General features: G+C 39.5%; 1 protein-coding gene across 1 annotated transcript; it reads left to right on the plus strand.

The window, feature by feature from the left end:
* Positions 1-1,449: 1,449 nt before the first annotated feature.
* hgsnat (heparan-alpha-glucosaminide N-acetyltransferase) lies at positions 1,450-20,160 on the plus strand. The gene is made up of 18 exons (XM_063009186.1): positions 1,450-1,627; positions 5,199-5,314; positions 5,400-5,536; positions 6,555-6,658; positions 8,027-8,096; positions 8,205-8,274; positions 8,889-8,983; positions 11,381-11,457; positions 13,086-13,116; positions 13,224-13,384; positions 13,992-14,110; positions 15,193-15,314; positions 15,427-15,553; positions 15,664-15,750; positions 16,048-16,125; positions 17,312-17,382; positions 17,487-17,599; positions 17,692-20,160. The coding sequence occupies exons 1-18, from the start codon at positions 1,450-1,452 to the stop codon at positions 17,871-17,873; spliced, it is 1,938 nt and encodes a 645-aa protein (XP_062865256.1). The 3' UTR covers positions 17,874-20,160.
* The last annotated feature ends 1,686 nt before the right edge of the window (positions 20,161-21,846 follow it).

The following is a 21,846-nucleotide window of genomic DNA, read 5'->3' on the forward strand; positions in this document are numbered from 1 at the left end:
TTCTGTGATTGATGTTATCAATTTAAGTTCTTTTATTAGTTTAATTTGGATTTTCAGAAAATCTGCTTCACAGCACAGTAAATGATTAATTTGGCTTTGTGACATGGCCTACTAATTCCTCATCACTGCTGTATGTACATATATTTCTGACCCAGCAAATTAGAAAAACAGTAGACTCATGAAAGAACTTAATTTCATGGAAGTTTTTGTGTTAAAGGAATTCCAAGACTTCTATGAAATACATGTCATTTCAAGTGTACTACATGTCAACCTTGATTGTATTTATTATTTAGACGCATGCACTAAAAATGAATTAAAAAGTAATTTAAAACATACTCACCCACTGCAGGTTTGCTTCTGTTACAAAAAATTGTGTAGCTGATCTGGAGGAAGAAGAACTGTGTGAAGCTACCAGAGGAAACAGTATGTAGGGATTTTATGGGTGATGATTTTGCACTTCCGACTGTTATACTAACTCAGCAACTTTCTGTTCTGCTGGATTTGTACTTTATATTCACACAGATCCTGAATTATGTTACATTAATATTGATGATTTTGTTGTTTATTTTTATTACCTTTCCCCAACTATAAGTTTGCAGATTGCACACAATAATGTTTAAATAAGTATAACAAGTTTAATTAATGTTACATAAAATCCAGAAACACAGTGAAAACCAATACTGGGGTTTGATCCCCAGGTGGGGTAGTCCGGGTCCTTTCTGTGTGGAGTTTGCATGTTCTCCACGTGTCTGTGTGGGTTTCCTCTTGGAGGTCCGGTTTTCTCCCACAGTCCAAAAACATGCAAGTGAGGTGAATTGGAGACACTGAATTGTCCATGACTGTGTTTGACATTAAAACTTGTGAACTGATGAATCTTGTGTAACCAGTAACTACCGTTTCTGTCATGAATGTAACCAAAGTGTGTAAAACACTCACTCACTTTCTTAACCGCTTATCCAATCAGGGTTGCGGGGGGTGGGGGGGGGGTGTTGGGTGTCGGGGGTGCTGGAGCCTATCCCAGCTTTTCAATGGGTGCAAGGCACACATACACAAACACATTCACCTATAGGGCAATTCAGTGTCTCCAATTAACATGACTGCATGTTTTTGGACTGTGGGAGGAAACCGGAGCTCCCGGAGACACGGGGAGAACATGCAAACTCCACACAGAAAGGACCCGGACCTACCCACCGAGCCACCGTGCCGCCCGTGTGTAAGACATGACGTTAAAATCCTGATAAATAATAAATAAATAAATAAAATGTAAAGATTTAGATAATAAAATGTGGGGTAGGGTTAGGGTGGGGGTCTGCTCCCTTGTTCAGCCTATGGGAGACACTAGTGCTAGTGAACAAGTGTGCACAGTGAACTGATTTAAAACACGTAAGTGGGTTTATTTATTTGAACCACGTGCTGCACGGAGGAGGAAGCGGAAGTGGATTGTGCTTCATGGGAGGGAAAAAAGGGGGAAAGGAAAAATCAGGAGGAGTGACAGAGGAGCAGAGAGGAGCAGTAAACGATAGAACAGACGACATGGCCTCTAAAAATCAATATGGATTCATTATTATATCTCTAATGGTGCTGATGTTGGGTGTGAGTGTGGCACAGCTCCAAACACAGCCCTCCTGTAAGTAAATAATACTTATATATCCAGATACCATATAGAAACACGTTCATGTTTCACTTACCGCTTATATAATGCATTATTTACTTAAATATGACGTAATATTATGATAATAAATGATTGTTTACAAAAAGCAATCATTGCAATTGTGCTTGGTGACGTCATCCAGATGCCAGAACAGACCTGTATTTACCACAGTGGTATTTCAGGTCAGGGTTTAAACTCTTCCTGCTTTTATCACTTTAGCACTTGCTTTACACCACAGAATACATCATTATATTAAAATATCAGATTAATTAAACTGGAATTAAACTGTGGTAGTGGGTTTGGTGGTGTGTATGGACGTTTGTGGGTTGTGTATGGTGGAGGATGCATGTGGAGATCATGTGAGTGGGTGTACTGGTGTGTGTGGGTGTTTAAGTGTGTATGGTGGAGGAAGCATAGGGAGATTGTGTGTGGGTGTACTGGTGTGTGTGGTGGAGAAAGCATGGGGAGATTGTGTGTGTGTGTGTGTGTGTGTGTGTGTGTGTGTGTGTGTGTGTGTGTGTGTGTGTGTGTGTGTGTGTGTATGGTGGAGGATGCATGTGGAGATCATGTGAGTGGGTGTATTTGTGTGTTTGAGTGTGTATGGTGGAGGAAGCATGTGGAGATCATGTGTGTGGGTGTACTGGTGTGTGTGGGTGTACTGGTGTGTGTGGGTGTTTGTGTATGGTGAAGGGAGCATGTCTGGATCATGTGTGTGTAGGTGTTTGTGGGTTGTGTATGGTGGATGAGCCATGTGGAAATCATGTGTGAGGGTGTATTTGTGTGTTTGAGTGTGTATGGTGGAGGAAGCATTTGGAGATCATGTGAGTGGGTGTACTGGTGTGTGTGGGTGTACTGGTGTGTGTGGGTGTTTGTGTATGGTGAAGGAAGCATGTCTGGATCGTGTGTGGGTGTACTGGTGTGTGTTGGTGTTTGTGGGTTGTGTATGGTGGAGGATGCATGTAGAGATTGTGTGTGTGGGTGTACTGGTGTGTGGGTGTTAGTGGGTTGTGTATGGTAGAAGATGCATGTGTATTGGTGTTTGGGTTGTGTATGGTGGAGGATGAATGTGGAGATCATGTGTGTGTGGGTGTACTGGTGTGTGTAGGGTTTTTGTGGGTTGTGTATGGTAGAAGATGCATGTGGAGATCATGTGTGTAGGTGTACTGGTGTTTGGGTTGTGTATGGTGGAGGAAGCATGTGGAGATCATGTGTGGGTGTACTGGTGTGTGTGGGTGTTAGTGGGTTGTGTATGGTAGAAGATGCATGTTGAGATCATGTGTGTAGGCGTATTTGTGTTTGGGTTGTGTATGGTGGAGGAAGCATGTGGAGCTCGTGTTTGTAGTAGAGATGGGACGATCAATCGGCTACGAATCGGTATCGGCCGATTTTTAATCAAAATATGCTATCGGCGATCGGCGATATTTCCTAAAAGTAGCCGATCCGATCGTGTGATATATAAAGACCATGTTAAGTTAACAGCTCAGTGGATTGATCCAGACTTTGAGCTACGAAGCACCAACCATCACATCACCATTCATCAACAATCGTACAGAAACCATCGTGAAAGCTCTTACGATGTAATTTTGCTGATTGTAATATTTACTTTAAAAAGATAATTCAACCCGGTCACATCTGAGTCGATTCTATCAGCACGTTATATAAACTCCTGGTTCACTTTGGTAAATCGTAAGCGGTTCTTACTTGTGATGTAGATGAGAACAGAAAACGTTACAGAGCCAATCAGAGGCAAAAGTTTATTCATTACCAAATTCGTTAGTTCAGGATCATCTGCTGAACTTTTAGAAAACTTTTAGCTCCTTAGACGGAACGAGTCTGACGGTCGGTTACAGATCTGTGGTAATAGCAGTTTAATGAAGCTTTTTAATGAAGCTTTTTAATGTAAGAGAGTCACACAAAATGTTCTGTAGTAGTTGGTGTTTATTTAAAACCACGACATTTAATTAATAACAGTAAACACGGAGAGATAACTGAGAAGAGAAACTTACGCTTCATATAAAAACGAATCAACTCATGAATCAATGAATCACTTATAGCGATACTGTGAACAAAGCGTCTCTTCTAAAGGCACAAACACACACACGCGCGCGCTGCTCCGGTTTATCTTCACTGTGAGGCTCTTTTTAAGTTTATTTACTGCTAATCCCCCCCTTCCCCGATCGGAATCGGCTATCGGCCGATGTCCCTGAAAGGAGATCGGAATCGGTGCCAAAAACCCCGATCGGTACATCTCTAGTTTGTAGGTTGTGTATGGTGGCAGTGAAGCATGTGGAGATCATGTGTTGTTGTTATGGTGTATATGGGGTTCATATTAAAGGAAACATTGAGATTGTGTGTGTGTGTGTGTGTGTGTGTGTGTGTGTGTGTGTGTGTGTGTGTGTAATGGTGCATATGAATGTGTAGGGTGTAGGTTGTGTGTGGATATGATGAAGTGTGTGGGTGTTTAACAGTGTGTTTGGTGGAGATGGAGCATGTGGAGATCATGTGTGTTTTTATTAGACAGATGACAGAAGTCATGTGAAAGTCTTTAGTTCCACTTTATACTCACACTGATATACCATTACCCACAATTTAACTGGATTCAGTGACCTTCATATAAGCCCCCCTTTCAAACGTAGTAGTCTCATTGACATTTTATGCAATTAATGTTGAGGTCAGAAGTTTACCTACACTTGTAAGGTACATGCATTTTAGGGCAAACATGAAATAGCAAAGATTTCTGTGACTGAATTATAGAACTAAATTCATTAGTTTCATAAGTGTTTATTGTTTTTAATATATAAAAAAATCTTCAACCATACCCATACAGCATCTTAAAATATTTGTTTGGAGGTGTTGTTGTAATTGTGATGCCCAATAGGTGGTGGCTTCTCTGTGCCCATATAAACAAGGCACACCAATTACAGAACAGGAGCTTTTTACAAAAAGAAAAGTTGCACAAATAATTGCTGGTAAATATAAAGTGCATGGAACAGTGGTTCCTTTGCCAGTGTTGGAAAACCCAAACTGTCAGCTGTCCACAGTCAAGTGAGCTTTACATTGCCACTGGCTTACATTGTCATGGACCCTAAAACTCACCTGAAGTTTGTTGTATAATTAAGTACAAAGGTTAAAACTGAAAAAGGGGCTTCTATATTAAACATCATCCTCTAAGCCTGTGGCTGTGTAAAGCTTGCTTGACTGTAGACACTGTCACCCATGTTCCAACAGCTTCTAATTTGTGCAGACCCGTTTTATAATGGTTATCTCCGTGTCCAGACCAATTTCTTTTCAACATAACAGGACAGTTTGGGTTTTCAGGGTTTTTTTGGTTTCCTGCCCTTAACAAAAGCATCTACTTTTTAATGGGTGCAGTCAAACACATTTATTTATTATTATTATTATTTATTTATTTATTTATATGGGCACAGGTTCTAAATCATAATCCTTTAACAAGGACTGCTCATGCCTAAAGGAAAGTGTTTGTCTTCTTTATTTAAGAGTAAAATAGGTTTTTACTTGTTTTCTATATATTAATATTTCTCTACAGTGTTCAGACATGTTCGTAAGAATGCATCGTTAAAGATGGACGAGGCCTTCCTGTCTGTACTGAACGAGATCCACTCAGAACTGATCCTTTCCGTGCTGTCTGATGAGTGCTTCCAGGTTCATTTAATATTTTATATCTAATGATTTAGTGCTAATTATCTGAACAAATCATAATTCAGTCATTCCATATTTTCGGTTCCAGTGTTGGCCTCAGCCTGTAGGGTTCGTACCCGGCGCGTCATCGTCGAGTAATGTCTCTGTAGCTGGATTTTACCTGAATACACAACACCCGCTAACACTGCAGCTAAACAGCACGCCGTTAAAAACTGAAGTGTGCAGGTGAGTTACACACAACATACTACTGTACCACCAGCTCTTATTGTTGCCTTATCTACTGTACATGGTCATGTATTTTTTTATTTTTTTTATTTTTTATTTTTTAATAAATTTAGCACGTCCAATTTCATCCCATCTATCATCCTCTCATTAGTGCGGATTCCTGCTCCTGATTGGGGCTGACGAGGCCGTTCCACGCCTCCTCCGAAACGTGCACAGCCAATCGACCGTCTTATCACCCACACTTGACGAGTGTAGCGTGGCAGAGCACTGTGCACGGAGGATCACACACTCCGCCACACCCCCTCCAGTCTCCATACAGGCGCCACCAACCAGCCAGCAGAGGGCGCAATCGCCCCGTTCCTGAGAGAGCATCCCCTACGGTCTCAAGTCCCGCCCCCCACCCGGACAACAGGCCAATCGTTGTCCATAGCCGCCCAGCCTCGACCGTGAAGGCAGAGCTGGATTCGAAACGACGCTCCTTCGAAATCCAGCTCTGGTTGCAGCGCGTGTCTTTTACCGCTGCGCCACCTGAGCGGCCCATGTTCATGTATTTAATCACATACTCCGGGCGGCACGGTGGCTAAGTGTGTACCACTGTCGTCTCACAGCAAGAAGGTCCTGGGTTCGATCCCCAGGTGGGGCGGTCCAGGTCCTTTCTGTGCGGAGTTTGCTTGTTCTCCCCATGTCTGCTTGGGTTTCCTCCCACAGTCCACAGACATGCAAGTGAGGTGAATTGGAGTTACTAAATTGTCCACGACTGAGTTTGATATAACCTTGTGTAGTGATGAACCTTGTGTAATGTTAACTACCGTTCCTGTCATGAATGTAACCAAATGTGTAAAACATGACGTTAAAATCCTAATAAACAAACAAAATCACATACTCCTGTATTTAGCACTAAGTTAATGCTATTTATTCTGGTATGTTTGTTTTATTCAGGTTCTGTTACAGTAATTCTTGTCTGGTGCTGTTTTCATGACACAATCTTTCACAACTTCCCCTGCACTCTTTTTTACAGAGTACACTTCCACTTCGGGGAGCATGGGAACTACTCACTGTGGGTTGCAGATAAGGGCAACTGTACCATCGTCATCAACTCAGAACCCATCAACAGCTACCTTCGTAAGTGTATACCTACATAAATAAATAAGTACATACATAATTGTTATTATTATTAAGGCTTTTGTTCAAAACTTTCAGAACTGGGCAGAACTGGGATCAGCTTCAGTCATTGTAAACCTTAAAACATTACTGAATTTTACTGTGCTATGTTTTACTTACTTTAACAAACTTTACGTAGCTAACTGCATTAAAGTTTCTTTTATATTTCCTCACTAGTCACATACCAATTACCATAAAACACATCCTGAACGAATGCCCAAAGTACAACAGTGGAAGACAAAGTCCACATATGCCCAATACATTAAAGGACACTATCACATAAGATAATACAGAATTAATCATCAACTTCCTTAATAATATAAGACTGAAAACATATTCACCGACTACGCATAACATTATGACCACCATCCTGATATTGTGTTGCCAAAACAGCCCTGACCCGTCAAGGCATGAACCCCACTACACCCCTAAGATCCAAGATGTCGGCAGCAGATCCTTTAACTCCTGTAAGTTGTAAGGTGGGGCCTCAATGGATAGGACTTGTTTGTCCAGCACATCCCACAGATGCTCGATTGGATTGAGATCTGGGGAATTTGGAGGCCAAGTCAACACCTCAAACTCGTTGTTGTGCTCCTTAAACCGTTCCTGAAGCGTTTTTGCTTTGTGGCAGGGCGCATTATCCTGCTGAAAGAGGCCACAGCCATCAGGGAATATGTTTCCATTAAAGGGTGTACATGCTCTGCAGCGATGCTTAGGTAGGTGGTACGTGTCAAAGTAACATCCACGTAGATGGCAGGACCCAAGGTTTCCCAGCAGAACATTGCCCAAATTGCCCATCCCATCTCACTGCCTCACATCAACTTTGAGGATAAAATGTTCACTTGCTGTCTAATATATCCCACACACTAACAGGTGCCGTGATGGAGATAATCAGTGTCATTCCCTTCACCTGTCAGTGGTCATAATGTTTTGCCTAGTCTGTATGTAACACACCGCTGCAGAGTATTCAGATTCGCAAGTTTGAATCTCAACAGACCCATCAACCTGGCCTGGGATCCACACAAATACAATTTGTCTTGTTTTGGATGGGAGGTTGGACGACCATGTGTGGGAATGTAACATTAGCAGGTGATGAAGAAGCTTTACTTTACTAAGCTTTACGATTGTAACTTTATTAACCTTTTAAAAGTGGGCGGCTCGATGGGTAGCACTGTCGCCTCACAGCAAGAAGGTCCTGGGTTCATTCCCCAGGCAGAGTGGTCTGGGTCCTTACTGTGTGGAGTTTGCATGTTCTCCCTGTGTCTGTATGGGTTTCCTCCGGGAGCTTTGGTTACTAAATATATGTCTTTTTTTTATTGTATTCTTTAGCAATCTTGTTTGCATTCCTGCTGTTTGTGGGTTTGTACATTTTGGCAGCAGTGTGGAACACATTGGCTAGGTAAGAAGGGTATTGGTTTTAATCCCATACACACCTACTGTGAAAACGATATATTTATTATATATATTACGATATATATATATTATTTTTATGTGTTCATGGCTGCAGGTTGGACTGTATGAGGAATCTGCAGTTGTGTTTAGGAAGCAACATGGAGGCTGAAAGATTCATAAACTCTGTGAGACTCCACTATTTATTTATTTATTATATATTTACTCACCCTGTCATCATTCTTCATAATTTCTAATGCCTGATTCAATCACGTCAGATTGCTTAAGAAATGTTTAACTGTTATATATTAATTATACTGAAAAAGCAAACAAAGACCAACTCAATACCTCCATGCACCTTACAACAGAGTAGAAAGTAACAGTTACAGTAAAAAAAGCCCTGTACATATAATACTGGCATATGAATAATGTTTACTAATGACAGCAGCAGGGGGCGAGGGGGTCATTTCCCCTCAGCTTTAAGCATCTTTGCTCAGGTAAATGAACCATAGACATACATTTGTAAACTTAATAATAATTTATCATCTCGCCCCCCTCTTTTTGACAAGTGCTCGGTCCACTAGGCTGAGACCCCGTGCTAGATTACAGAATTACAGCAGATACATTTTCAAACAAACCTTCCCATCCAAACACTGGATTTAAATATACAGCATCAGTTTGCTAGGCATTTGTACTCTGAGATGCTTTTAAATTGCCGGTTGTTTCCAGGATGAACATGCATGTGTGTTAGAGGTTCTGTACTAAATTCCAGACTCAAGTTCTTTATGTGTTTTGTATGTAGGATCTAGGTTCTCCTGGTGCGATGATAGATTCTACAGAGGTAATAGTTCCATCTTCTGCCCTCAGACGCCTCCGCTCACTTGATACCTTCAGAGGGTGAGATACAATTCAATAATAATAATAATAACAGCAACAACAAAAATAGTAATAATAAATGTGTACTGGATTGGCATCCTGTCAGGGGTGTTACTGTATTGCGCCCAGTGATTCTGGTGATACAGGACCTACTGCGACTTTGACCAGAATTAAGCAGTGGTAAAACATAAAAAAGAAATGAAAAAAAGAAAGAAATATTGTAAGAAGCAGAAGCTGCAGCAGCATACAAAACTAATACTGCTGTTGCTTACTGTATAAATGTATTAAAATGTTCCTGTTTGCATTCACACTATTTACACTAATAGTCAGAAGTTTTTGAACACCCCCACTTTATTCAGTTTTTAATGATATTTAAGCAGTTAATGGTCCAAGTTTAAGCGCTACACTGCCATAGATTATAAATAGTAAGTTCAGGTTACCAAAAAGTTCCAAAGTACCAAAGAGTTTGAGTTTGAAGCGCCGCCGGAACGTCGAAGCCACTGCGCATCTCTGTCGGCGTGCACCAAGGCTCTGCCCTCTCACCCCTGCTGTTCGTACTCGTCATGGACACCATCACTCGCGACCTCCAACGAACGGCGCCCTATACTCTGCTCTATGCAGATGATGTGCTTCTCGCCGCCCACGACAAGGCCGACCTGCAGCTGCTTGTCCAGACCTGGCACAATCGCCTCGCACAGAATGGGCTCCGGCTGAACCTTAAAAAGACCTGACAACGGATGCGAGCGAATACGGCACGATCAATGTCAGCAGTGTTGATCTGACCCGCACGGAGCACTTCAAATACCTCGGCTCGTCGATCTTGGCTGATGGCAGCCTGAAGCACGAAGCCAACGCGCGGGTCAATGCAATCGGCTACAGCCTTGAAGTGCCCGGAAAGCGCCCGAAAGGCCGTCCGAAGCAGCGCTGGACAGACGCGCTGCACACTGATCTCGCCGCTGCACGACTCCACCTAGACCAAGCTCATGACCGAGAAAAATGGCGACTGCGATCCAGACGAGCCGACCCCGCAACCGAACGGGACAAAGGCTGAGGAAGAAGAATGTCAATTTAAAGTCATGACAAATAAGCTTAATTAGAAAACAAATCAACTTACAGCTGTTCTGCAGCAATGGAAGTAAATCAAACCTACAGCTGTCCCCATTTAAATGACTTGCTGTCAGATTAAAAGCATGGTTAGACCTCTAGGTCAGAACTATTGTATTGTAATGGTGAGTAAAAGGCAATTTACAAAAGAAGAAAGGCAGACCATTGACAAAAAGGACAAGAACAAGATGGTATGTTAAAACAGCAAGAGATCTTAAAGAAATCTTGGCGTTCAGATCTTCTACTTATGTAATTTGCTGTTATGAGTTTGAGAGAAAGAACTTTGCACAACCTTATCACACAGACAGTCAGATTAAGCTTCCAATTTATTGTATGAAGATGGAAGTTTATATAAATGGAGATAACAGGTGTACATGAGAATGTGAGCCTATGCCGAGGCTTAGTGGAATTTTAATGATAGCAGGGACTAAAGAGAATTATTTACAAGCAGAACCAAGTTAATGGTTAGAGGTGTTGGGGTTGTTTAACATTCAGAGGGGGAGACAGGTTCTGTGGAAATGAGCACCTCTGGTGTAACACAGAGGTCAGAGGAGACCTTTGGACATCTTGATATTTTACCTAACAGTAGGCTTCAAATCATTAAATGTACAGAACAGCTTTCAGACTTAAACCCTGTCAAGGTAGTTTGGGATGAACTGGACAGAAGGGTGAATGTAAAGCAACCTACAAGTGCAAAATCAAAATTACTCATTTTATTACCTACTTAGGAGACTGCGGTCATTTGGACTTTCTTTAATACAGTGGTGGCATCAGCCATCTTTTATGGAGTGGTATGCTGGGGCAGCAGCATCTCTACGGCAGACAAAAAGAGACTGAACAAACTCATTAAGAGGGCCGGCTCTGTCTTGGGAAGCCCCTTAGATCCAGTGCAGGTAGTGGGAGACAGGAGAATGTTAGCCAAGCTGGCACCCATGCTGGAGAATGACTCCCACCCCATGCATGAGACTCTGGCATCACTGGGCAGCTCCTTCATCGACAGGCTGCTTGACCCCAAATGTTTGAAGGAGCGGTATCGCAGGTCCTTCCTTCCTGCTGCTGTTAGATTATACAACCAGCACTGCTCCCGGCAGATCACGTACACACACACACGTTAAACTGTACATAACAATGTGCAACATTCTTCATTTATACATTGAGACTGGCTTAATCTGTAAATATCAATTGTCCACAAATTTTTGACTGATATTGTATATTTAATTATAATTTCTGTTTACATCAGTGTATAACAACACAAACACGTCGTCATCTTCAGCTTTTTAAACTTGTGTTCTTAAATGATTTTGTCTGTGCTAGGTTTTCTTTGGTGGTGATGGTGTTCGTGAATTACGGAGGAGGACGTTATTGGTTCTTCAGACACCAGAGCTGGAACGGTTAGATCACATCACACATCTGCACTCACACACTTTTAATCACTTTGAATATGAAATGAATCATATTATTACTGACCAACATTATTATAAACAAAGAATATGGAACAGTGGTTCTTGGTTTGTGTCTGACCATCTAGACACAATTCCTCTCAGCAATAGGTATGAATTATGGCAAAGCGACCACTGTTCCACCAAGCTGTAACGTCCCCATTCCAACAATGTCCTTACCCACCATCTGATCTCAAACCGGCCATAAAAGCATACACAGCAGAAGTTTGGCTAAGAGAATGGGAAACGCATACCAACAACAAACTGTACGAGATCCGCCCTACCATAAACGCTGATAAAGCTCAATACAGTGGACCCTTGACTTAGGAATTTAATTGGTTGCGAAGGGCTGTTCTTAAGTCAAAATGTTCGTTAGTTAAACCTATTTTTCCCATAAGAAATAATGTAAATAGAATTAATCCATGCCGGACCCCCCAAACCCCTTACCTAACCTTTCTAATGTCTTAAATGGTCTTTTTTGTTATAAATACAAGTATATTTTCCCTTAAATCTTAAATTAGAGAATAGACATTCCTGTAATAAACAACAATACACAGTAGTACTGTACATAAAACACACATCACATTTCAGTAAAGTACGTGTGCTGTATCATACACCATAATAAATTTCCTTCTTTTTTATATAAAATGTATCTACCAGAAACAACAAATCTCATATTTCTCTATTATTTCCTTCTTTATTTCAGTAGTGTTGTATTTTGTAGGTGTAATTGCACGAAAGAAAGAATACTTTACTCAGCGATTTCCTTCTTCTCTCTCACGCACTGTCTCCTCTGTCTGATACACAGTGACACCTACTGGCAGAAGTTTATACAACACAACAAATGTAATAGATTTGTTCATTTTCTCACCACTTTGCTTTCCCTGCACATTCTTTGGGGACATTTTAATATTGAATTTTACAAAATATAAAGACAACACCGGAAAAACACCGTCCGCTGTTCGAATGTTTGCTCACTGTATATGTATATATATACAATGGGAACAATGTATATACACAAGATGCTGCATAGGACACACCAAACTGACCCATACACACCTGCTAAAAGGAGACCAGGCCCCCACTTGTCCCCTCTGTAAATCAAGAACTTCTATCAAACATCTATTCCTCTACTCATGCCAACAAATGAACACCATCAGAACACAGTTCTACAGTACAAACAGCTACAAGGACATTTTCACTTCAGTATCCCCCAAAAACTGCTTAAATTTTTGGAATCACTTGCAATTACAAACACCATATAAGTTAGACCCTTACAGTCACACAAACGCTGATGGACCCACCACCTTGACGTTTACATAATGTATTAGTTAGCCATGATAATAGCCATTGCAGCTGACATGGCGTTAAGAATTAAACAGACAAAAACAAATAAACCACTGTTCCACCACTGTTCCATGTAGATCTGTTATTGGAATAGCTTCTGTTCTGTTTATTTTTCCTCCCTTTCTTTCTTATTGATTATTGTTCTTCCTGTCTTCTTTCATTTATTAATCTTTGAACATATTATTGTTATTAAACAGTTCAGTAATAGTACTTTTTTGTTTTTGTTTCTGCAGGACTCTTTGTAGCTGATCTAGTTTTTCCCTGGTAAGATCTCATCTTCAGGAAAAGCACATTAACATATTGGAGTGTAATGAACAGTGGAAGTATGTACAGAAATGAGACTTGTAATGAGAACTCCTCTCTGTGTGCAGGTTCGTGTTCATCATGGGTACATCGATATCTCTTTCGGTTAGCAGTGCTCTGAATCGAGGGGCACGGCGATTCCACCTCATAAAGAAGGTCTTTTGGAGGAGTGTACAGCTCTTCATCATCGGAGTCTTTATTATCAACCCAAATTACTGCTCTGGACCTCGTGAGTTACATCAGATCTGTCTAATAAACATGTTTTCTACATTTGGATTATTGATTATGTGTTAAATGAAGTTCCACCAGAGTTGACTCTTGGATCATGCACTTTTTCCCCATTTTTTCCCCAATTTGGTCATATCCAATTACCCAATTACTGCTGCTGACCTCCACTCCTGACCAAGCACACACTCCCTCCAACACGTGTGCAGTAACCGACCACTTTTTTTCACCTGCACGAGGTGATCATATGGGGATCCGTATCGCACACTGAGAGTCATGCATCGATCTCCATTATCCCTAGTCTCATTGTGCAAGTGTCATCAGTCATCCAGCAAAGGTTCTAATAACAGCAAATATGACGAATCTTTACAGCCCTCCTTCCCCTGAAAGAGCCAATCATTGTCCCTCTAGGTGCCTGGCTGGCCATTAACAGAGCTGAGCATTGAACTAAGGAGATGTCAGAATTGGTGGACTAGCGTGCTTCTGTAGAACACTTTTTATTTTGTATCAGTAAAGATGTTTAGTTTTTTCTACTGAGTCAAAAATATAAATGCTAAATGCTGTGCTAATATTTATTCTGCTAAACTAATTGTACTTTTGTTTGTGTCTAGTCACGTGGGATTCACTCCGTATCCCGGGTGTGTTACAGCGTCTGGCATTTACCTACCTCGTTATAGCCACGTTAGCTGTTTCCTTCTCTCCAGTTCAGCCCGGAAGCTCTACAGCTCCAGTGAGTAGAACTGATCCAGATCCTTTATCTACCACATTATCTACCTATAAACATTTTTGCTTAACACCTCAGTCTTGGTAACGAACATAACGAATGCAGCTTCTGAACCGTTATTCTTCATGGTGTATGATGTGCTGATGTTTATCTGACAGTAGTCAAAGTGTCGAACCTTCTGAGATTTTCCTCTCAATGTTTAGCTCCGTTCGGTAAATCTGGGGAAAAGAATTCTGGAAATTAATGAAACAATTATGAGATAACAAGATATGAACAAAACAAGGAAGATGATGATCAAGAAAATTTACAAGCCATCGAAAAAGAATCCAGTGAACAGATGAGAAAGGAAATTAAGATGTTCAGAAACAAGATCAGGGAACCTAAAAAGCTCAACAAGGGGATAAAAAAATTGGGAGGGCAAAAAAATTGAGCCGTGAGGTATAAAAAGGCACAAGGCTAGAAATGTTAAAAACAAGAAAATAAGAAAACTGGAGAACAAAATTAGAGGAATCTGGTGATTAAAAGAACAAAGAAGTTTTGGATTGAGGAGTGTAGAAAATACCTGGAAGTAGGGGGTTAAAGAAATGAAGGAGCTGGTGAATAAGCATGTGATGATCTGGAGAGTGAGGAGCTGAGGAAGCATGGAGCTCAGGATTGATTATTTAAAGAAACTAGAGAGTTTGGGTTTAGTGACATTGGGGATTTGAAGAATAAGGAAACAAAAGAGATTGACATTAAGTAGTTAAGAAAACAATTTACATTTACATTCTGGCATTTAGCAGATGCCTTTTTCCAAAGCGACTTACATTACAGGTACAGTATACAGTCTGAGCAATTGAGGGTTAAGGGCCCTGCTCAAGGGCCCAACAGCAGCAACCTGGCAGTGGTGAGGCTTGAACCAGCAACCCTCTGATTACTAGCTCAGTATCTTAACCACTAGGCTACAGCTTGCCAATGAAGTTGGTGATTGAGTTAAGGAAACACAGTCTTGAAAAAGGATTGTTGCTTTTTAATTGTTTCTGTTTAGCAGGTGACTGATCTGTGTGTGTGTGTGTGTGTGTGTGTGTGTGTGTGTGTGATGTCTTCAGAACGTGTGGTGGTTTCCTGTTCATGACATCGTCCTCTACTGGCCGTCGTGGTTGTGTGTGTTGACACTGGAAATAATCTGGCTGTGTTTGACGTTCCTGCTTCCTGTACCTGGCTGTCCAACGTAAGTCATCAACTTGTATTCATACGTAACATATGTTCATTTTGGATTTCTTTTGGAATTTTGGACTGATAGGAAGCTTAGTCTTGGTTCTGCGTTTCTGTTTTTCCTGTAGAGGGTATCTGGGTCCAGGTGGAATCGGAGATTTCGGTCGTTTCCAGAATTGCACTGGTGGAGCTGCAGCGGTCATTGACCGTTGGCTGCTCGGAGATAATCATATGTATCAAACCCCATCTTCACGGGTATACTCATCCCCACTACACCCACACTAATTCTCTTACACACATATACATTATGTGTTATAAATATATTTAAAAGAACAGTTGGATATGAATATTTTCTTGTTGTGTAGTTGGTGTATCAGACGACTGTAGGGTTTGATCCTGAGGGCGTGTTGGGCAGCATCAACTCTGTACTCATGGCATTTCTTGGTCTGCAGGTACATCAACATTTTCTTAATTCTTAATTACTGATTATTCAGTGCAACATTATAGTTCTGCAGTTATCCATTATCATCTTCTTTTATTATTTTCTTTTGTTTTCTAACTTGGCCTGATTATGAGATGTTCACTTGTACACAGCATTTTAAATAGACAAACTGTTTCTGTGTAGCAACCATTTAAAGCCTGGTTTTTCCTCCGGAGGATTAAAGGAATAGTAAATTGGTACATAATGTTTGTGTATAAAATGGGTGTGGATTTAATGTGAGTATAATGTGTGTGTTGGTCTGTTACAGGCAGGATATATCCTGCTTCATTACAGAGATTACCCCAGACAGATAATGACCAGATTTCTCGTTTGGGCTTTTATACTGGTACATTTCTTTTATTCCATTGTAATTTTTTGTTTAATATAATATAATAATATTTATGTATTATTTATGTATAATACACCGATCCTCCTTGTTTCCACACTCACTGTTCATTTTATCAGCTCCATTTACCATATAGAAGCACTTTGTAGTTCTACAATTACTGACTGTAGTCCATCTGTTTCTCTGCATGCTTTGTTAACCCCCTTTCATGCTGTTCTTCAATGGTCAGTACTCTCCCAGGACCACCACAGAGCAGGTATTATTTGGGTGTTGGATTGGATCATTCTCAGCACTGCAGTGACACTGACATGGTGGTGGTGTGTTAGTGTGTGTTGTGCTGGTATGAGTGGATCAGACACAGCAGCGCTGCTGGAGTTTTCAAATACCGTGTCCACTCACTGTCCACTCTATTAGACACTCCTACCTAGTTGGTCCACCTTGTAGATGTAAAGTCAGAGAAGATCGCTCATCTATTGCTGTTGTTTGAGTTGGTCATCTTCTAGACCTTCATCAGTGGTCACAGGACGCTGCCCACAGGGCGCTGTTGGCTGGATATTTTTGGTTGGTGGGCTATTTTCAGTCCAGCAGTGACAGTGAGATGTTTAAAAACTCCATAAGCATTGCTGTGTCTTATCCACTCATACCAGCACAACACACACTAACACACAACCACCATGTCATTGTCACTGCAGTACTGAGAATGATCCACCACCTAAATAATACCTGCTCTGTGGTGGTCCTGTGGGGGGTCCTGACCATTGAAGAACAGCATGAAAGGGGGCTAACAAAGCATGCAGAGAAACAGATGGACTACAGTCAGTAATTGTGTGTAGAAACAAGGAGGTGGTTTTAATGTTATGGCTGATCGGTGTATAATGTAATAATATTTATGTATTATTTATGTAACTTATTAATAGTTTTTTTCTGTCTATACATGTCTTAAAAATTGTGCTATGTATATTTGTTTAATATTTTATAGATTTTTAAATACATTTTTAAATATCTAAATATATTTTTAAATATTAATTCAAATTTTAATTAACTTGCCCTAATGCCACTCCAGTGTTGTTTTGGCTGTATGCTTTGGGTCATTAATAACAAAGTATTGAATAAATTGGTCTGAATGTCACTGGTTCGGATCACTGTAAGTAGTTAATAGTTTTTTTCAATTTATTTACTATCATAGGGAGTCATATCTGCAGTTTTGACGAAATGTTCCAAAGAACACGGCTTCATCCCTGTCAATAAGAACCTCTGGTAAATCACATTATTTTACACACACTCACTGCTGCTGATTTATACACATGCAAACCTAATAATTATATTTCTTTATCTGTCTCTTTATGCATGTGTGTCTGTAGGTCTCTGTCCTATGTGACGGTGTTGAGCTGTTTTGCGTTTGTGTTGTTGTTGGGATGTTATTATGTCATAGATGTAAAGAGATGGTGGACTGGAGCTCCGTTCTTCTATCCAGGTAAACACGACTTCAACAGCAGCATGGGTGGAACTAAACATCCATGTAGCTCATTAACCTCCTTTATTATCGTCTGTTTTTATTAATTCCAGGTATGAACTCAATCCTTGTGTACGTGGGTCATGAGATTTTTGCGAATTACTTCCCGTTTCGCTGGAAGATGGCGAACAGCCAATCACACGGCGAGCACCTGATCCAGAACCTGGTGGGCGTATCGGTCTGGGTGATTATCTCCTTCATCCTCTACAAGAAAAAGATATTCTGGAAGATCTAACTCCAGCATCACACTGCCGTTATTCATCCAGGGTTTCATATTTTGTGGATCCAGTGGGAATTTTCCTAAACTTGCTTTAACAGAGACAAAAAGTATCCACTGTTTTCAGAAAGTTGACTTTTTTTCCTCTTATACACTAAAGAATTTAAATTCAGGGAGAGAAACAATACTTCATTTTATTGCTGTTTTTATTTAAAGAAAAAGTGGCTCTGGTGTGTTTACATATACGTGCACCGCCCACTCACTTTATTAGGTAGACATATCTTGTACTGTATATACATTTATTGACCATTTAATGATTGTATAGATGTACATATGTAGAGAGTATACAATTACTGACTAGTTTTACTGGCCTAATATTTTGGTTGGAGTACTCTAGTATTCTTCTTCCAGCACGGAAGTGTTTAAAGATCCTAATAACACTGCGGCTCCTGATAGACTATATGGACAAAGTATTGGGACACCCCTTCTAATTTTGAAATTTATATGCCACAGCCACAACATTTGCTAACAGGTGTAATAAATCAGGTAGCAACAGAGAAGCGATTAGGGAAGGCCCTTTCCTGTTCCAGTTGACTGTGCCCCTGTTCACAAAGCAGGATCTATAAAGACATGAAGAATAGCTTGATTTAAAGAAACTCCAGTGGCCTGCACAGAGCCCTGACCTCAGCCCCACTAAACAGCTTTGGAACGAACTGGAACGTCAATTCTGACAAACATCAGTACCTAGTCATCCAAAGGCTCTTTTGACTTAATGAGCACAAATTTCCACAGACATATTTCTGAGAAGCCTTTTTAGAAGAGTGTATACTAGTGGTTAAGGTACTGGACTAGTAATCAGAAGGTCACTGGTTCAAGCCCCACCACTGCCAGGTTGTGGCTGTTGGGCCCTTGAGCAAGGCCCTTAACCCTTAATTGCTTAGACTGTGTAATGTAAGTCACTTTGGATAAAGGTGTCTGCTAATCACTGCAATGTAAATGTATGTGTACATTTAAAGGGTCATCCTATTTTAATACCATTCTTTAATGGTGTGTCCAACAAGCTCATGGTTAGGTGTCCGAATACTGTTGACCATATAGTGTACATATGGTGTTCACTGCAGTGCTGAAAGGAATCCACCACCCAAATAATATATCGTCAGTGGGGGACCAGTGGGTGTCTCTTTATTAATGAATATGGTATAGCAGGGCCAGGTTTACAGTCAGTAATTGTACACCACAATGTTTATGGTACTTGTACCTCATAAAATGTATAATGAACAAAAAAGATGGATACAAGATAGGTGTCATGGTAAAGTGTTCAGTCTCGGGGGATGCAGGATTTTTATATTTTATTTTTACAGTTTTGCTGTATTTTTACTACAAGCAGTCTCGAAGAAAATTACTTGTTTTTTCTTTTAAAGAATGAATTTTAATTTAAAGGAATCCTTACATTTTGTTTTATTTGTTTTAGAATTTATAATTATGTACATATAATAGACTGTATGGACAAAAATATTGGGGCTTCTACACATTACACCAACCGGAGCTTTTCTGAATCCATAGGTGTTGATGTGGAGTTGGTCTCCCTTTGCAGCTGATTGAGATCTTTAGTTAGTGAGATCTTTAGAACGACCCATTCTTTCACAAATGTTTGTAAAGGCAGACTGCACGACTAGATAAAACACCTGAATTCAGTGATTGCTATATATGCCCTATAAGTACTCATCCTATCAGTATCCATACATGTCATGGCATTGCCTATTTAATTTAAAAAATAGGTACTGACAGTCACACGCATTCAGCCGTAATAGTCGATGAAAGAGTTCCAAAAAAGATTTAAATAATGTAATATTGTAATATTCTGTAATATTGTGTAAATCTCTGAAATCACTATATTAATATTTGCCCAGATCATTCTGTTCAGGTAACACACACACACACGTACATGTGTATGCTATAAATGTTATATAACTACATAATATATAACACTTAGATTTTTACACACTAAATATAGTTTTTTGCATTTTATTTTTTTATTATTGTATTGATATTGTACTTCTTTTATTTTGAGAATGATCTAAGATCCAACAAACAGAATCATGACTTTTTGCTCCTCTTGAAGACACTAAAATATTATTAAAATAATAATTCAACTGTGAGATAAAACAATGATTGAATTACTTCAATTCAGTTTTTCAATGCAAATCCATTTTACTCAGTGTCTTAATTTGTACCTATAAATACATATAAATACAAATGTACAGTATATTAAAATATGTTGCAAATAAACATTTTCTTGTACAAATTGCTCCTGGTTTCTTTTCCAAAAACGTCATTGGTTGAAACGATTTCACACAAGTAGCATTCATGGTAAAGCTATAAAAGTTTCCTGATGATTAAACACAAATGAGGAGAAAACCTATGGAGCCACAGCGAACACTTTAAACATCACCGGTAGTACAAACTGGTTTCATAACCCACATGTGGAAGACCATATAAAGTGATGAAGCTGCTTTTTTGCAGTCGCTGTTGGATCATCATCAGAGAAAACATGAATGAAGTGAAAGTACAGGTACAGTGGCACATTTTTGACAAGATAAAAAACTCAAAATAAAATTGGGTGCCAATCTTTTTTTTTTTCCTTTTAATGCATTTTCAACCCATTTACATAATTCATATGTAAAATACTATCTAGTGCACTATGTAGGGAACATAAATCCATTATCTGATATACAATGTAGTGCACTATATAGGGAACATAAATCTATTGTCTAATTCACTATCTAGTGCACTACATAGGGAACATAATTCATATCTAAAATACTATCTAGTGCACTATGTAGGGAACATAAATCCGTTATCTGATATACAATCTAGTGCACTGTGTAGGGAACATAAATCTATTGTCTAATTCACTATCTAGTGCACTACGTAGGGAACATAATTCATATTTAAAATACTATCTAGTGCACTATGTAGGGAACATAAATCTGTTATCTGATATACAATTTAGTGCACTATGTAGGGAACCTAAATCCGTTAACTAATACGCTACCTAAAGAAACATAAAGTCTGTTATCTAGTACACTATCTAGTGCACTAAGTAAGGAACATAAATTATTTTCTAATATACAAACTAGTGCACTATGTAGGAAACATAAATCTATTATCTAATTCACTATCTAGTGCACTACGTAGGGAACATAATTCATATCTAAAATACTATCTAGTGCACTATGTAGTGAACATGAATGCATTATCTAACACACTATCTAGTGCACTATGTAGGGAACATAAATCCGTGATCTGATATACAATCTAGTGCACTGTGTAGGGAACATAAACCAATTGTGTAATTCACTATCTAGTGCACTACGTAGGGAACATAATTCATATCTAAAATACTAGTGCACTATGTAGGGAACATAAATCTGTTATCTGATATACAATTTAGTGCACTATGTAGGGAACCTAAATCCGTTAACTAATACGCTACCTAAAGCATTATGTAAGAAACATAAAGTCTATTATCTAGTACACTATCTAGTGCACTAAGTAAGGAACACAAATTCTTTTCTAATATACAAACTAGTGCACTATGTAGGGAACATAAATCTATTATCTTTCACATTATCTAGTGCACTAAGTAAGGAACATAAATTCTATTCTAATATACAAACTAGTGCACTATGTAGGGAACATAAATCTATTATCTTTCACACTATCTAGTGCACTAAGTAAGGAACATAAATTATTTTCTAATATACAAACTAGTGCACTATGTAGGGAACATAAATCTATTATCTTTCACACTATCTAGTGCACTAAGTAAGGAACATAAATTCTTTTCTAATATACAAACTAGTGCACTATGTAGGGAACATTAATCTTTTATCTTTCACACTATCTAGTGCACTAAGTAAGGAACATAAATTATTTTCTAATATACAAACTAGTGCACTATGTAGGGAACATAAATCTATTATCTTTC

The sequence above is a fragment of the Trichomycterus rosablanca genome, chromosome 14, assembly GCF_030014385.1.
Source record: "Trichomycterus rosablanca isolate fTriRos1 chromosome 14, fTriRos1.hap1, whole genome shotgun sequence".
NCBI classification, from domain to species: domain Eukaryota; kingdom Metazoa; phylum Chordata; class Actinopteri; order Siluriformes; family Trichomycteridae; genus Trichomycterus; species Trichomycterus rosablanca.

Bases quoted from the DNA above. Each gene is read 5' to 3' on its own strand.
- hgsnat (XM_063009186.1), top strand. From the start codon at position 1,450: ATGGGAGGGAAAAAAGGGGGAAAGGAAAAATCAGGAGGAGTGACAGAG. The intron at 5,315-5,399 runs GTTCATTTAATA...TTTCGGTTCCAG, and splicing joins TGTCTGATGAGTGCTTCCAG to TGTTGGCCTCAGCCTGTAGG. The intron at 5,537-6,554 runs GTGAGTTACACA...TCTTTTTTACAG, and splicing joins TTAAAAACTGAAGTGTGCAG to AGTACACTTCCACTTCGGGG.